The 17,904-nt window shown below is 47.0% G+C and overlaps 1 protein-coding gene across 1 annotated transcript in view; it reads right to left on the bottom strand.

Annotated features, from left to right (window-relative positions):
- The window catches only part of RTCB (RNA 2',3'-cyclic phosphate and 5'-OH ligase), a 156,672-nt gene that overhangs the window by 75,724 nt on the left and 63,044 nt on the right, over nucleotides 1–17,904 (bottom strand). Inside the window, exon 5 of the mRNA XM_086953014.1 lies at nucleotides 7,795–7,951. Coding sequence (XP_086809140.1) covers nucleotides 7,795–7,951 — 157 coding nt within the window. The remainder of the gene's footprint in view (nucleotides 1–7,794; nucleotides 7,952–17,904) is intronic.

The raw sequence follows: 17,904 nt of genomic DNA, 5'->3' as shown, positions 1-17,904 counted from the left end.
AAGTTGGTAACTCTGTCTGAAAGAACATCCTTTGGAAAGCCCACTCTTGAGAAAACTGCAATGAGGGCTTTTGCCACCACAGGTGCTGTGGTGGTCCTCAGGGGAATTGCCTCTGGGTACCTGGTGGCATGATCCACTACCACCAGTATAAATCTGTACCCAGATGCTGTTTGAGGATCCATGGGACCCACAATATCTATTCCAACTCTTTCAAAGGGTACCCCCACCACAGGTAGTGGTATCAGGGGGGCCTTTGTTATGCCACCTGACTTACCACTGGCTTGGCAAGTGACACAGGAGCGACAAAACTCCTTGACATTTTCTGACATGTGAGGCCAGTGAAAGTGTGGAACAAGCCTGTCCCAAGTCTTATTCTGGCCTAAGTGTCCTGCAAGGGGAATATCAGGGGCCAAGGTGAGAAGGAAACCCCTAAACTTCAAAGGTATAACCAACCTCTTGGTGGCACCAGGCTTGGGGTCTCTAGCCTCTGAGTAAAGGAGTCCATCATCCCAATAAACTTTATGGGCACCTTGAGCATTCCCTGCAGCCTCAGCAGCAGCTTGCTGTCTGAGGGGTTCAAGTGAAGGGCAATCTAATTGGGCCTGCCCCAGGTCTGCCCTTGAGGGTCCCCCTGTCCCCAGAAACTCAACCTGGTCAGGTTCAAGCTCCTCAGAGACAGTCTCCTCTTGGACTGCAGAATCAGTTTCCTGTGAAACCTGATCCTCAACCTGGGGCAAGTGGGAAGGCACAGCCTTAACCCTCTTGCTCCTTCTCTTGGGTTGTGGTTGGTCTAATGTTTCAAGATCCACCACTGGTTCATGAAGGCACTTCTTAGCCTGAGACCTTGTCACTGCAAGGACATGAGCTGAAATCCCTAGCATTTCTGCATGAGTCCTGTAATCTACTTCTGACCAAACTGAGCTTTCAAGTTCATTGCCTAACAGACAGTCTACTGGGAGGTCTGCACTCACAACAACTTTCTTTAGGCCATCTACCCCTCCCCAGGAGAAGTTCACAACAGCCACACTATGTGAAGTAGTGGAGTTGCTTGCATTGGTCACTAGGTAACTTTCACCTAGTACAATCTGACCAGGGTCCACAAAGTATGGTGTCACCATAGTGACACTGGTACAAGTGTCCCTGTAGGCCTGAGCCAGTTTCTCATTGATTAAGGGAGTCTGCCTATATTTGCCCAGGTTACCGGGGCTCACTGCAGTGGTCAAAGATAAGTTCTGGATAAGGAATCTGGAGGCGAGGCCCCACTGAAAATAGATGTTATCAGATCAGTTAATATTTTCTGAATTTGGGGCGCAAAAACCTTATAAAATTCCATGGGGATCCCGTCCAGACCTGCGGCTTTACAATCGGGGAGGGACTTAAGAGATTTCTGTATCTCTTCCCAAGTAGGAGTAAGTTCTAATATGTCAGTAGAATTTGTGGAAAGTGTTTCAAGATTAATCTCGTTCAAGTAACTGGTGATATCACTCTCAATTATGTCAGTCGGATCTTTATTCTCCTCAGTGTACAGTTTAGCGTATAAGTCCTGAAAGCCCTTACGTATTAAGTTAAAATCTTTGGTCTCCTCTCCTGATTGGAGTTTAATGGTGTGTATTTCGCTGTTCGACACCTGCAGTCGGGTCTTGACCGCCAAATGGTGCCCTATACTGTCGCTACATTCGTAATTTTCTTGTTGTGTAGCGGCCCACTTTGCAGCGTTTTTTTCAGAGAAAAATGCTCCAATTTTAGCTCTGACCAAAACAATCTCATCTTGGATAGCCTCGGTATTTAACCCTGCTTGAATGGCTTGTGTTAGTTTACTTTCAGCAGTCTTAAGCTTCTCCTGGAGATCAGAGATAGCAAGTCTCTCCTTTTTGTTTTTACCCACTGAAAAACCAAGAGTTTCGCCCCTGATGCCTGCTTTAAGTGTGTCCCAAACTATGGCCAAGGGTGCTGTCCCCACATTTATTTCTAGAAAATCCTGTATCCATCCCTGCATATGCGTCTGATATGTTAAATCTTGCAGTAGGGCTTTCTCAAAGCTCCAAGTGGAAGGAGTTCTAGGTTTTGACAGCCCCTTGATGTTGAGAATAATGGGGTTGTGATCGGACATAACATAACATAACATAGTCCCGCGTTTTATGTTAAAAGCATTTTTTACCGGGCACGTTCACCAAGCGGTTTCATGGCGCTCCTGACAAAAACGGAAACTTGGGCGGAGGATTTACTCAAATGCTGAATTAAACAGAAGGGTTTTTAACAGTCTGCGAAAACAATCGTAGCTGGGACAGAGACGAAGTGCTGTTGGGAGGGAGTTCCAAGTGGTGGGGGCCATGACAGAGAAACTCAGACCTCTATGCTTTTTCCGTCTGGTTTTGGGAACGACAAGTAAATTAAGAGATGCTGAGCGGAGATCTCTGTGGGGAACATAACGTGTCAGGCAAGAGGAGATAAAGGCAGGGGCTAGATCTGATAAGGCTTTGAAGATAGTACATCCAAGCTTGAAAGTGCAGCGTTTGGTAACAGGGAGCCAATGGAGGCTACGCAGAAGGGGGGTGACGTGCTGATGTTTCGGCTGGTGGAAGATCAGGCGGGCTGCCTGATTCTGCACCAGTTGTAGCCTGTGTAGATGGAATGCTGGAATCCCAACATACAGAGTGTTAGCATAGTCGAGTCTGGAGGTAATAAGTGCTAGGATGACAAGAATCAGGGCATCTCTGGTGAGGAACCTGCTGATTTTACGGATCCTCCTTAGATGGAAAAAACAGGAGGAGGTGACTGCGTTGATTTGTGGCCTCATAGAGAGGTCGCCAGAGATGACCACCCCAGACTCTTCACAGTGCTAACAGGACTAGGTGGCACCCCCAGTGATGAAGGCCAGAAAGTCTCAATAGTACTGTTGTTAATAAGACAGGATGATATGAAGAAATAATCTAGCCTAACAAGAGTGTGGTGAGGGGCAGAGTAGAAAGTGTAGCAGGGGTTGGAGGGTTTCAAGCTGGCCCAAACGTCTTTTAGGCCATGCGTCTCTACCAGATTAGTCAGGGCCTGAAAGACCAGTGGTTTTCTGCCCTTATACTTCCAGGTACTATCGGTAGCACAATCACTGGGTAAGTGTAGGTTGAGGTCGCCACAGAGAATTATTGGGATAGGCCAGGGCGCTAATTCCCTGACAATAAGTTGAGGACCCCTGGGTCATCCGTGTTTCTACCATAAATAGAACAGAGTGTGAAAGAGGGGCTGCCAGGAAGAAGACATTCCGTTATGACCCACCTACCGAGGGGGTCTGCTTTGGACCTGGGAGCGTTGAGAAGGAGCCTTTTTTCAGCAAGGATTCCCACCCCCTTGGTTTTTGATCCTTGAGAGGTAGCCCCCAGGATTTTGAATCCTAGAGAGTCAAGTAGGTATTTCTGTGAGCCTTCGACATGTGTTTCCTGCAAACAGTAGATGTCTCCCCTCAAGGTTCTGAGGCCCTGCGAAACACTTTGTCTTTTGGAACGGTCATTTAGCCCGCAGATGTTTAAGCAAATGATTCTTAGAGTATCAAGGTTAGCCATTTAAAAAAGTGTTGTTCGTCATTCAGTGCCATGAAGTATACAGTCTGCTTGTGTGTGTCTTCAATAATTGAGTAGTGAATTAAACCAAACAAAGTATAGTGCCCATTCTTCCAATAGAAGTGCAAGTGCAAGTACCTCCCTCTTCCCCCCCCCCCTCCCTCCCACCCCCCCTTTTCTGAGCAATCAGGTAAACCCTGAATGATGGTAATCTACATGAGCCCCAGCCGCTAGCCACGCCGGAATGACAGAAAAAAAACAAAACACAAATAAGCTGTCTCCTCTAGAAGGTCAGATGCCAGGAATCCTTATACAGTTGCTATGTGTTGATTGACAAATATAGGAGAAGAAACTAAGAGAAAGATAAGATTATAGCGTAAGGGCATAAGGTATGAAGGAATCAATATGTGTGGCAGGAGGGCCAGACATGATCAATAGTCAATAATCCATAGTCAGTGATGGCTTATAATGGGCGCCTTGCCAGGATTCTTGCCGGGTGGGTAGCGTCGGGTGAAGATAGAGCTAGAGCTAAAGCTATAGTTTGATTCATCCGTTGTTTTTCTTGGACTTCAGTTCTTCTAGGTATTCCCCGGCTTTTATTTCCGATACAAAGATTTTGTTTGTTCCATTGCATATAACCTTTAGTCTGGCGGGATTCATTAGAAACACGTCTGCCCCTTGTTGCTGAAAAGGCAAGATTAATTGTCTTAGGCGCCATCTGCGCTCGACTGTCTGATGGCAAAAGTCTGGCTTTGCGAAGAAGTTTATCCCATTGGCCCCTTTTTTAGAGTTGAAACGGGCTGTATCGTAAATCATCTCTCTAAGAAGAAAGTTTCCGAAATAGACCAGGAACACCCTCGGGTGTCCTCCAGCTGAATTATGTTGTAGTTTTAGGTGAAAGGGGAAACGGTGCGCCCTCTGTACCTCACGGTCCCAGTCCCAGCCGGATTCTTCAGGGAAGGATTCTTGAAGTAGCTTGACGATGAAACGTCTTGGATCTTCCCCCTCCTTCCCTTCGGGAATACCAAGTAAGCGTAGGTTGTTTCGACGCTGGCGATTTTCCTGGTCCTCCATCTTTGTCATTAGATCGATCATGCAGGCTGTATTGGACTCCCCCTGTTTAGTGGTCAGGGCCTCTGTTTCCAGGTGTTCCGTTCGGGCTTCCACCATGGTGACCCGTTCGCTGATATTGGAGCAGGTCTTATTCAGTCGCCTTAGCCCGCCCTGCAACTTTTTAGCGGCATTCTTAGCAATGCGATTATCTGCCCGCACTTCTTCCTGAAAGTCCTTAATGGAGGCCAGAATGGCTGCTAAAGAAGGTTCGGAGGGGTCTGTTCGCAGGTTCTTTGTGTTTCCCCGCTGAGTAGAACTTGAATCTTCTTCATCCGGGGGGTAGGACACTTGAGAATCTGAGTAGTCCCACTTAAGCTGACTGCGGCGCTTATTTTTGTTAATGGGTTTTTTGGGACGCTGGACTGTGCCAGTGTCCTTGTTTGAGACCTCACTGTCCCTTTCGCTGTCTTCCTTTGAGCCATCCTCGATAGAAGAGGTTGGGGTACTGTCTGACACCGAGTAGAAATCTTCCACTCCTGCCTCAGGAGTCCAGGGTGTTTGGGAACCGGAGGGCACCACCAGGCTTTGAATGACTTTGTTGGTCCCTGCTTCGCCAAATTCGCAGGAATTCAGTGGTCTTTCAAGTACTTCAAGTACTTCAGGGCTGTTCTCCTCACTATTATCCTCGGGTGTGCTCTCAATGGCTAGCGATTGTGGGGCGGGCTGGTTTAAAGAGACCGGGGTATCATCGCCTGGATGTATTAGGGCTTGAGGAGTCCCGTTTTGACCTTTCGCGGACTCAGTTACTACTGCCAAGCTGGTTTCCGTGGTGGTGGGCAGAATGTCAGTTTTAACAGCATTCCCTGCTTGTATAACACCAGTAGTTACAGTTCCGGCTGGTGGGTTGCTAATGGGGAAGAGGGGGGTTTTGTTGTTAAGATTTGGCAGGGGTTTTTTGCCTCCCAGGAATATTTTTGCAGGGGGGGGGGATGTATAGTCTCTGGTAGGAGCCCCCCCACCTTGTTTGCCCTGCTGTACCCCCCCCCCCCCGCTTTCTTGTCCCCACTGACCTCAGGTTTTGCTTTGGGTGCTCCTTCAATGGCAGCAGAAGCAGCATGGCCGGTAGCGTCCTGGGCAGTTGGTGTTTTCGTTTTAGCACCTCTGCGGGCCCCTTGAGCGCTCATGATGACCCAGCCAGGTTCAGGAGGTCCTTTCACGAAGCAGATCCAAAGGGCCGTAAATCCGCTGTCTTTGCCCTCGTTGAAGGCTGTGCGCGATGCTGAGTAAAAAGATGCTGCTGCCGTGGCAAATTTCCAAAAGGACCGTGTTCGAAACGGAACAGTCTTTTGAGTCCTTTGAGCAATGCGGGCACCATGTGTGGGCTTGGGGCTTCCAGGCGCCTCCGCAGAGAGGCCCCCACCCGAGAAAAGCTGCCTCGAGTTTCCTGCTGCACTGTGGAGCTGGCGTGAGAAATGAATCAGCATCCCGATGACAGGCGCAGGGCAGCTAGTCGAGTGATTACGCTTCCGGCGTGAGCGGCCAGGCAGCGTCAGCTCAGGCAGATCCCATCTTGCTCATATAGTAGTTCAAAGAAAACATTTCTCAAAACTATTTGCATCTAATATAATTTCAGATTACATGTACAATTAATAACTTTGGACCATGTGCATAGAAAAAATAATTATTAAAATGTGCTCATGCCATTTGAGAAAACACAGTTAAAAAAATAAAGACCTATCCATAGTGAGGTTGTGTGCGAAGTAGTCATGTTCAGTAAATATACCATAAATGTGACGCATGTAGCCATCACCACGTTTGGTTACTATTTGACGAACAGAAGATTGAATATTAAGGATAAAGGAACACTGTAACATGGGGGCCCCCTTAGCCTGGAAAACAAGGTTACCTGTAGATACCCTATGTCTGCATCCAGCAAGTCTTTTTATAGGAGCGAAAGGATGACCTGACTCTGCCACACTTCATCAAATGTGCCATGTTGCTACAAACTGGAGTTCACCTTCAGCTCCTTCGCGGATGCATCCATGTTACAAGTGTTCCTTTATATTTGAGAATACATTAAACTAGTAGGGATAGGCCAATATTAATATTGCAATTGGGGTTTATAGTCTTGATGAAAGCTATGGATCCTAATTGGCCCTCGTAGATGGCTGAAACATGTCAACCGAACAGATGCCAGAAGAATCAAATCTGTGAATATCCAAATACTTTTTAAGTGCTCTCTCCACCAAGGTTGAGCCCAGCCTTATTTCTAGGGTTCCAGGATGCAATCTGACGATTAAGCATGCTACTAATAAAGCAGATGTGGGTCTTAAGCGAAGAGCAATACATGCCGATTATCATTACTCCATAAAGTCACAATGATTCGTCCGATTGGACCCGTTGCCCTCCTTCAGTTTATTTTTTTATTTTTATAGATCCTACCCTTTAGTTGTTTCTTGGATATTCGGTGGTTGGCTTCCCTGCTAGTCCATATGTGCTTTCACCTGCAACTCCTGGCTGGAGATTTTTTTTTATGGCTCATGTTAATCCTACAAGTGCAGATTCATAAAGGTGACACACTCTAGGTTAGTGTTACCTCATTGGCTGGTTATGTGGCTTCTAAAAGAGACAGCAAGGTCTGGAAAACCAGGAACCTAAAATTCAGAGAATGATGATCATGCCCAAAACTAGTCTTGAGATGGATTATACAGTTGGACTGTGCAAGTTTGGGTTTAAGATATGGAGAGGTTGGGGCTCAACTGGGTATGTCGTGTGCAGATATGGGGCAAATACATATACACTTCATACGCAATAACTACTTTCTACAAAACTCAACAGTTCAACATATTTACATAACAGCTCAAATACATCTCCATACAAATAATTTATGTCACTCTAGCTTGGAAGACCTGCAGCATTAAATGCTTCTCTGAGAGCAGAGGTGCACCTACAAACTTAGAATTTATCCCCCCCATGAGTACATTTCCCCACATGAAGAATTTAAGTTGCCATGCAAGAGTGGACATCCTCACAAGGATTATATTCAACGGCATAAAGAGTTAAGTTCAGCAGCGGCGGAACCATTCTCCACAAGAAACGCATACACCAAAGCAATTTGGGATTACAGATTTGCGAAGGATATATTAAGATATAAAGTAATCACATTACAGTCTTTTAGAGGCTCCCTTACTTGGCATTCATGGGGATGACTCCTTTGGAACCTACACCCACAGGTATGTGGTCGAACATAGCTTGTGCCAACTGCTCCTTCACTGGTTGCACGTCGCTCTCATCCAGATTTGTCCGGAGAAGGCGCACACCGCAGTTTATGTCAAACCCGACACCCCCTTTAGGAAAGAGAAAATAACCTTAGAACAAGTATTTTTGCATAATACACAGTATTCAGATAGGGAGTTAGAAAAAAAGGACATTAGGAAAGAAAGGAATGTTTTTAACACAACTGTGATTTGGATGGTATAGGCAAAACTCTACATTGATACTGGTTTCACCACGAGAAGGCCTTGGCTCACAGATGATTGCATTTTCCCATTCTTTCTCTCATAGTTATATCAGTTGTTGCATGCCCATAAATGTGAGGGATCATTGCCAGGGACGGTCCTAGGATATGTAGGGCCCCGGGCAGAATAGGAACATGTGAGGCCCCAATTCAGAGACAACGCTGGATCGGACTCTGTCCTCTCTGCTTTCAGGTACTTTACGACTCTGATCCACCCTTGGATCACACCGGACACTTCTTCACATCGCCTGCAGCATCTTCAGCTTCAAGCCCCAACAACCTGCGTGACGAAACCCGACGCCACTTCGACCCTATGCACCCGCTTCCTGTGGGTGAGGTAACTCAGCAACGCCGGTGTTCCCACACTGGTACACACCTCTAGGGTCTGTGTCTAAAGTGTTGTCCTTCTAGGTTCAGCGGAAGTATCCTTAAACTCTATTTGTGTAACTTTTACGCACCATTGACTTTGCATTGGTGCATGCGTGTGCTTTAAGCGCTGCACCCGAATCCCGCGGGCTTTTCCCGACTTCAGCATTGCTTGTCCCGACTGCTCCCAGCGATTCCCTAGGCCTAACCACTGTTCGATTGGTATCTCTTATACCACTTTCTTAATTTATGGTTTGTGTGGCCACCCGCCCTCATCCATAGTTGTGCAACTTTCATATGTTATACTGTGCTTTTGATTTAACGCTTGTGCCCCTTTGCTCATAAAGAGTACTGGGGATTATTTTAGTAATAAACACATATATTTTCATAATATATACTTGTGTGGTGTCCTTTCCTTTGATATAACAGGATTGTGATTGGTAAAACAGCTCGCTTAACACGACCTCTTGAGTTTAGCCTTTAAGGCTGCCTAGTCCATGCTACCACTAGGATAGCTTGTCTATAAGGTTGTCTTACAACAAGACACCATAAGGGATTGTTTGGACTGATACAAGGTGGTTCCAGAATTGGAAACATCATATATCAGGCCAACTTCTCACATTGGTGTGCAGCGGTGCGGATTTGAGCTTGCTGTTTTACCATTGCAATCTTTTTATCAAATTGAAAGATCACATAAAGTACCTTAGGTACATATAAATCAAAAGCTTAGCATATTTAAGTTCTACTGAACTTAGTAGTTGTAGATCAAAGGGATTAGCACACCCAGACTACAACTCACTAGCAAGGTACAGTAGGAAACACTTAGTGTAGGTAAGTGCACCACTTGCACCTCACTAGCAGTCATGTCTGGCACAGGAGGAGCTTCAGGCTCTTCACCTGTGAAGGTTGACATTACCAAGGAAACCTCCAGCTATGACAAACTTAGCCATAAAGACTTGAGTGCCTTATGCATTGCAAGAGGGCTAAAAAGGGGTCACAACCCCACCATTCCTTCCCTGAGAGCCATCCTGGAAAAGGATGACTTAGATAAGGCTAGTACAGTTCACTTAGATGCAGGAGATGGAGTGAACACCCCATAGAATGAGAAAACTCCAGAGGAGGAAGAAGAAGAGGAGGAAGGCTCAGATGTAGATGAGCCTGATCAGAATCAGAGGGGTAACCAGGTTGTAGTTGCCAGGCTTAACCAGGCCAACTTAGACCTACATGGGAATGGAGAGGGCCAGCACCTCCCCAGATCCTATACCATAGTACCTTCAGGCAATAGAAGGCTGAGATCTCCCTCAGGGGACTCTCATATTTCTAGTGTCTCCAGGGAATCTCAAAGGGGAATGACTTCCCCCCCAGAGAATAGAGCATAAGGCCAGGATGAGAGCTGTAGAACTCCAGATAGAGAGGGAAGAGTTAGCCCTGGCCCAAGCTAAACTTGCTTTAGCAAGGGAACAGAAAATGTGTGGCTTAGATGCCATTGGTGGCAGCAACAATATTCCTAGAGAGAAAGACAGGTCCTATAATACTAGAAATCTGACAAAGATTGTGCCCCCCTACACAGAAGGGGATGACATCCACAAGTGGATACCTGCTCTTGAGAGAGCCTGCATGGTACAGCAGGTTCCTGAGGGGCAGCAATATTATGGTACTCCTTTTCAGAGAAAGGGAGGGATAAGCTCCTCACTGTCAGACATGAGGATGCTAAAAACTACAAAGTCCTGAAGAGTGCTCTAATAGATGGGTTTGGCTTAACCACTGAACAGTACAGGTTGAAGTTCAGAGACACCCAGAAGACACAGACACAGGACTGGACTGATTTTGTAGATTGTGCTACTAAGGCTCTGGAGGGTTGGCTACATGGCAGCAAAGTACATGACTTCACAGGATTGTATCATTTGATTATGAGGGAGCAGATCCTAAGTAATTGTCAGAACCAGCTCTTACACCAGCACCTGGTGGACTCAGATTTGACCTCTCCCCAAGAATTGGGAAAGAGAGCAGATAAATGGGTCAGAACCAGGATTAGGCCTAAGAATCAGACAATAACCAGAAGAAGGAGTCTACCAAGCCTCAAGATAAGGGTGGGGATAAAAGTAAAGAAAAGACTTCTCCAGGGCCCCAAAACTCCAAGGATGGGGGTGGGTCCCAAGACACTTCATCTACCCAGAAAAAGCCATACTGTCATGTCTGTAAACGACTGGCCATTGGAAATCAGACAGCCGTTGTCCAAAGAATGGCAATAACGAGAATATACCTCCAAAGCCAGCCCCAACACCTCCTGTTACTGTCAGCAGTAACAGGAAGTGGGAGCACACCCAGGAATCTCGGTGGGTTTACCTTTGGAGCACAGGTGGACCCTGGCTTATCCAGGTCCCCATCCCCAAATGATCTTGTTTATGAGACTGGCATGGGGTTTGCCAACTTCTCCGATTGCCCAAATACCTTGAGCAAATATAGACAAGAACCCATCATCAATGGTTTGAAAGTTGAAGCCTTTAGAGACACAGGGGCTAGCATCACCATGGTGGCTGACTGTATAGTCCCCTCTAAGCAACTTTTACCAGGTGCCACATACCAGGTAACAAACATTGATGGAATACAAACCAATCATCCCATGGCAGTAGTAAGTCTCAGCTGGGGAGGTGTCACTGGCCCAAAGAGAGTGGCAGTGTCACCAAACTTGCCTGTAGACTGTCAAACTGGGTAATGGTTTGGAAATCTCAGCCTGGGCTGAGGTTGAACCGGAAATCCATTCTAGAATGGTAAATGCCAATGGAAAGGTTAGAGGGGCTGTAATGGCTACAGCCCCAACCCAAGATGTCCTTCCTGAAAAGGTTGGTAGGGCTGAGCAACTCTCTGCCCCATCTTTAGCAGAAGCTCTTCCTGAACAGAATAGCAAAGCTGTTATGATAACAGCAGATACCCAAACTGAGTCTCCTTATGAAAAGGTTGGTGGGGCTGTGATGGCCACAGCCTAAACTCAAACAGATATGTGTGTTCTGAAGCCTGAAATGATGGATCACTCCACCCAAACTGAGAGCATGGAGGAGGAAGAGAAATCTCCCCCTCACCAGACATTAGGACAGGATCAGCCTCCTCAGGGAACTGATCTTACCCCTGATGAAGGAACTGCCCCAAAGGTTGTTAGGCCTGGCCTGACAGAGCCTCTGATGGCAGTGGACCCTTCTCAGGTGGGATCCAGTCTGGAGCAGGTAACCTGCCCCTCTCTACCTTGCCTTAGCCAGCCCAGGGCTGCAGAGGACAAGAAGGACAGTGAGACCCAGAGGGCCCCTGTCAAATAAAGCACCCCCATCAACAGATAAGGTCCCCAAAACTAGTAGCCCTAGTAAGGTGAAAACTTCAAAAACTCTTGAGGGAGCCCCCTTAAAAATAGTTAGGAACCTCCCCCAGATGGTTTCTGTTGGGCACAGCCAAACCTGGGACCCAAAGGGCCCAGACCTGAACGGTCCCACCAGTAAACCAAAACAAGGGACCCAGCCTCCAGCTTTAGGTAGCCAGAGGTTGACCCTGAGAGCAAAGTGCAACTCAGTTGAAGAAAGAAAGGCACACATGGTGGAAGATAATTGGAGGAAGCTGAGCCCTAAATTAGTGGAGCCTCACTTCAATACTCCATATCCAAACCAGCCTTTAACTTTGCATAAACACACCCAAGGTAGTGATTCGCTATGTTGGAGACCCTCTAATACCCCAAGGGTGAGGGACAGCTTAGTGGACCATGAGACAGGGGGTACCCATGCTAGTGCAGGTACTTCCTTATATGGCCACTCAGGCAATATAGGCTTACCTGGACAAGGATAGCCTTATCTTCTTTCGTTTGGGGGGGGGGGGGGGGGGGGGGGGTTGTGTAGGAAGGTGGCTACCTGACTATGGTTACCCCAGATTTTTTGCCTTGTGTTTAGCTGGTTTTCGACTTAGTTGGCCTGGTTCCCTGCTAATCAGGGCCCCAGGCTATCTGCTCTATCTGTAAAATGGATTCCATGTACCCTAGGTGGATAACTAAATTGGCTTGAGTCACCTTATCAGCCCCTGTACAGAGCACTATAGGTGCCCAGGGCATGGGTGCATCCAAGGCCTACCAGGGGCTGCAGCATATCTTTTGCCACCCCTGGCTGGCTATCCAAAATTGACACAACTGGCTGATCACTCAGCTGGGGCAAGGTGGTGTAATCACCCCTTGCTTAGATATAGTATGCCTATATCTAAACGTAACTGGACACATATATACCTATCAGTCACTCCTATGGCAGGCCTTAACAATCCTGGAAGCGAGTGCGTGGTTTTATGTGAGATGGTGCTCTAGCAGGAGCTGAGCCTGTCTGCAGCTATCGGGACCAATTCCCTAAGCTGTTCCGGGATAATGCCATACCATATACTCTTAAGTGCATTAAAATCCTCACGGTTATATGTTAACTTTGGTTTGGCTTTATCAAAACATGTCCTGTATGGTGTCATACGATTTGGAATACTACCCCCTCGCCAGTTCTGGCGACGGGGGTAGCATTCCACCCCTCTAGAGGGAGACGACATGTTACTTTACTATAACGCGGTTGATTTTAAAAGAGCCTCAGATCCACAAAATGGATGCTTCTGCCACAGACACAAGTCTGACCTCCTGCAGCTGACCGAAACTCAGCCAAGGAGGCCTGGACAAAGGATTTCCTGTCACAGGGAGGTGCCACACCACCCCAGACAGGAGATAGTGGATTGTAGCAGGGAGGTTTGAAAGAAACCAGACACTGCCTGGGGAGCACAAGGCTGCCCCTTGCATAATCCGGCCAAACCGGTTCTGGGGCACACCAGCCCCAGTCCCAGCGCGGCCTGGATCAAAGGGAAAGGGGGGTATCCACCCCCTTCCTGGGTCCCCACCCATAGGAGGGGACCAAGCAGGTAATCCAGCCCCCCAGATTGGTATAAGAATGGGAGCAGTGCCAACGCACTCAGATTATCCTGATGAAACATAAGAAACTAAACTCTGGACCCTTCGACATCTTACTCGACGTAGAAGACTGAAGAACCTCCCTTGTGGTCAAGGAGTGACCACCCTGTGCAAACAGGCACCATCCAGCACCTCGACGTCTGCTTTGTTGCAGTTCCCGCCGGAACTCGAGCGACAGATCGACAAGATCAAGCGTGCCTGCCTTCTTACAGCCCGATCCACATTCCCTGCAGAGCTGAGACCCGTAGAGGCGACCGGAAGCGTGGGGCACGCCATCTTGAAAAGACCACGAGACGCTGACTGTGCAGCCCAGGAGTGACCCTCGAAGCTGTACACCGGGTTTGAGAAGCCCCAGCCCTGAGCCACTTTTGCACCGAAGCTCACCCCTCTACACTCGACGAGTGGTGCGTGGGGCCCTTCTGCTTTCTTTGGCTCAACGCGTTGGCCCCGTCACTTGCCAGCTGGCTTGTGGCCCCTGTGCCGACGAAAACTGAAATACGACTTGTGATTCTGGTTGCTCCAGACTTGCACCCACTCCTCTGAAAAGGAGCACCCGCTCTGACCCTCCTGGTCCGAATGAGAAGCAATCTTCCAATCCCGCGCGGATTGCTCTTGCCAAATGTTGTTTGCTCCGATCTTGAAGCAGACAGCGCCGACGGTGAGAGCCTGCGTGGGACAGCTCGTGACCCGCTCCTGGACGTCGCAGATGCCCCAGAGCCCACGTGGCAGCGGAGAGAAGCTCCTCGACAACCACCTGATTGCGCCTGACATTGCCTGGTTCTGTCCTGGTTCCACCCTGGTCACTGCTGAGTGACCCAGACTCTGTCCCCTCTGCTTTCAGGTACTTTACGACTCTGATCCACCCTTGGATCACACCGGACACTTCTCCTTCACATCGCCTGCAGCATCTTCAGCTTCAAGCACCAACAACCTGCGTGACGAAACCCGACGCCACTTCGACCCTATGCACCCGCTTCCTGTGGGTGAGGTAACTCAGCAACGCCGGTGTTCCCACACTGGTACACACCTCTAGGGTCTGTGTCTAAAGTTTTGTCCTTCTAGGTTCAGCGGAAGTATCCTTAAACTCTATTTGTGTAACTTTTACGCACCATTGACTTTGCATTGGTGCATGCGTGGGCTTTAAGAGCTGCACCCAAATCCCGCGGGCTTTTCCCGACTTCAGCATTGCTTGTCCCGACTGCTCCCAGAAATTCCCTAGGCCCTAGGCCTAACCACTGTTCGATTGGTATCTCTTATACCACTTTCTTAATATATGGTTTGAGTGGCCACCCGCCCTCATCCATAATTGTGCAACTTTCCTATGTTATGTGTTTTTGATTTAACGCTTGTGCCCCTTTGCTCATTAAGAGTACTGGGGATCATTTTAGTAATAAACACATATATTTTTATAATATATACTTGTGTATTGTCCTTTCATTTGATATTACAGGATTGTGATTGGTAAAACAGCTCGCTTAACACGACCTCTTGAGTTTAGCCTTTAAGGCTGCTTAGTCCATGCAACCACTAGGATAGCTTGTCTATAAGGTTGACTTACAACCAGACACCATAAGGGATTGTTTGGACTGATACAAGGTGGTTCCAGAATTGGAAACATCATATATCAGGCCAACTTCTCACAGTCGCCATTCCCTTTTGCTCTGCGCCCAGCAGGATATCCTGCTTTTCATTGATAGGGCACCCTTCACACCAAGGGCACTGTAATTACCGGTCTAATTGCGGTCATCGACATGCAGATGCAGCCATTAGGCCTACAGAGAGAGGCCTGCAGAGGAGAGTGATCAATAAGAGAAATAATATAAACTCTTAGGGGCCATTTGGGCCTCAATAGTCTGGAGTTTTTAAGAGGTGCAAGGCCAACGGCTGCAAGCAGGCGCAAGGCCCTGGGCAGCTGCCCACACCTAGCGCCGGCCCTGGCCGTTGCCATGGAGTCTCCAGTGAAAAAGAAGGGAGCTCCTATACACATTTGAAATAATGCAGATAGACCATGTTGGCTACTCTAGCAGCAAATCCAAAGGGCTACCTTGTAGGAAGCTGGCTCTCTGTATAGTTTACCAAAATTAGGTGCACTGTTTTGGAGAGTCCAGGTATCCCTTACTAGTGTCCAGGGGCTTGGTTTAACAATCCCACGGTATTTTATTTGTGGTAGTGTGGTCGAGCAGCCTTAGGCTTATCAGAGGGGAGTGTTGAGCATTTGTTGCACATAGAGTCAATAAATGAGACACACACTCAATAAGAAAATCCAACATCAATTTATAAAAATAATACAGATTTTTATATTAATTTAGACACCAAGATTCATGTCTGAGTATACCCTGCCACACCTATAGTGGCCAAAAACGATTCAGAAAAGGGGGTGGTGATGAACAGAGTGTCTGAATTAAGCAGACCACTCTTACCCAGTCCAAAGATCAGGGCTTGATCCATCACCGTTATTTATCTCACTGCACCATCCCAGCTCAGAACCTGGCTATATGCAAATCAGTCTGTCCCTGGCCCAGTGCATCATGGGAACAGGGCAGACTAAACTACCAAGCCAATTCTTCACCAGAAAGGAGACAAGCTACCGGGGACCGGTTTCTGGCATTTCAGCCTTCTTCGGCCCGGCTTGCTTGAATCCTGATGGTGCAGTGAGAAAGGGACTCATGTCTGAGTATACCCTGCCACACCTATAGTGGCCAAAAACGATTCAGAAAAGGGGGTGGTGATGAACAGAGTGTCTGAATTAGGCAGACCACTCTTACCCAGTCCAAAGATCAGGGCTTGATCCATCACCGTTATTTATCTCACTGCACCATCCCAGCTCAGAACCTGGCTATATGCAAATTATTTGTGGTAGTGTGGTCGAGCAGCCTTAGGCTGATCAGAGGGGAGTGTTGAGCATTTGTTGCACATAGAGTCAATAAATGAGACACACACTCAATAAGAAAATCCAACATCAATTTATAAAAATAATACAGATTTTTATATTAATTTAGACACCAAGATCTTTGAAAATAGGTAAGTACTTTTCAAGTTAGCGATTTTCTGAAACACAGAAAATACAGCAGTTAGATTTGAGGCATAAGCCTGGACTGCAGTAATGTTATCCCATGAGAGAAACCTACACTGAACAGGGTCACTTGCAAATGACTAATAGGCCTGTTCTGACTTGAGGCGAGTAGGAATAGATAGAAATGCAATTTTTTTTATTTATTGACATTTATTTAAGGATGAATATGGAAATACTTTTATTCCACTGGTGCTTCAACGTCATGAAAAGACCAAGGTCCAAGAAAGCACTGACAGTTCAAGTTCACCTGTATTAAGGTCGCTGGGTGCAGAGGTTCTATTTGCAGTGGTAGCCTTGAAAGCTACACGTTTAAGTCAAGGGGGAATAGTACCTGCAAAGAAAGGCTGAAGTGAGGACTGGAGGACCAGTATAGCAGAACCTAAAGGGGGGCTCAGCTCTTGAGGGTCGCTATTTGGAGAAATTAAAACATTGAGAGTTAGGTAACCTAGAATGCCTTGCAAGATCTTCATATAGCATAATAAGTCCCCCGCCCAAATAGAGATCTCCAATCTGGCCAATACACTTATGTCTCCAACTTAAGGCCACCCTATCCCAGAATATAGATGGGAGGAGCTTTACCGCATTTGTTGGTGTATATATAGTATGTTAGCCCTTCTAAATCAATTAACTTACGTATCTTCCTCCAGACTTTAAATGCGGCTTCCAAAACTTTAAACCTAGTCCTTTTATAGTAGCTACCATCAATTTCTTTGTGAATAGACATCGTTTTGCCTCTGACCCTAAAATTAACTGAAATATTGAAGGGGCCTCTGCCGTGTTACCCACATCCTCACCGGTCAATAATACAAACATTTTTTGCAAAAAACAAACATAATAATAAAAAAGCAAATTAGGTATTGCCAAGCCTTCTCTGGCGATTGTAAGAGTCATAAATCTACTAGTGACCACTACTCCTCCTCCTCCTCCTCCTCCTCCTCCCCCCCAATTCCACCTTTTAACAAGGCTTTAAGACTTCTGGTCCAGCAAATGTCAGACTGCCGTGGTCCCCTGCCCTGACCTGCCAGCTCCTCCAGTCGGGACAGAGAGAAAACATTCCCTCTACCGAGACTGGTAGGAAATCAGTTTTCACATTATTACTTAGTAAGGAACGGAAATAATTTACTTCATAGTAACAGACACGCTACTATAAGTATACATATACTTACAATACCTCCTTGACCCAGCTACATCTAAATAGTATTCAAATACTCCTTGGCAAGCCCCTCGCTAATGAAAAAACGAGTGCGTTCTTGAAAGATAATCTTCGGCTTAGCAGGATTCATTAAGTATGCCCGCCCCCCTTTTGCCTGAAACTGAGTAATTAGTTGACGTAGCTGCCAGCGATTCTCCATTGTGTATCTACAAAAATCTGGCCTAA

Source organism: Lissotriton vulgaris, chromosome 1_2 (assembly GCF_964263255.1).
Source record: "Lissotriton vulgaris chromosome 1_2, aLisVul1.2, whole genome shotgun sequence".
Taxonomy (NCBI): domain Eukaryota; kingdom Metazoa; phylum Chordata; class Amphibia; order Caudata; family Salamandridae; genus Lissotriton; species Lissotriton vulgaris.
This window is presented reverse-complemented; position numbering and strand designations above follow the sequence as displayed.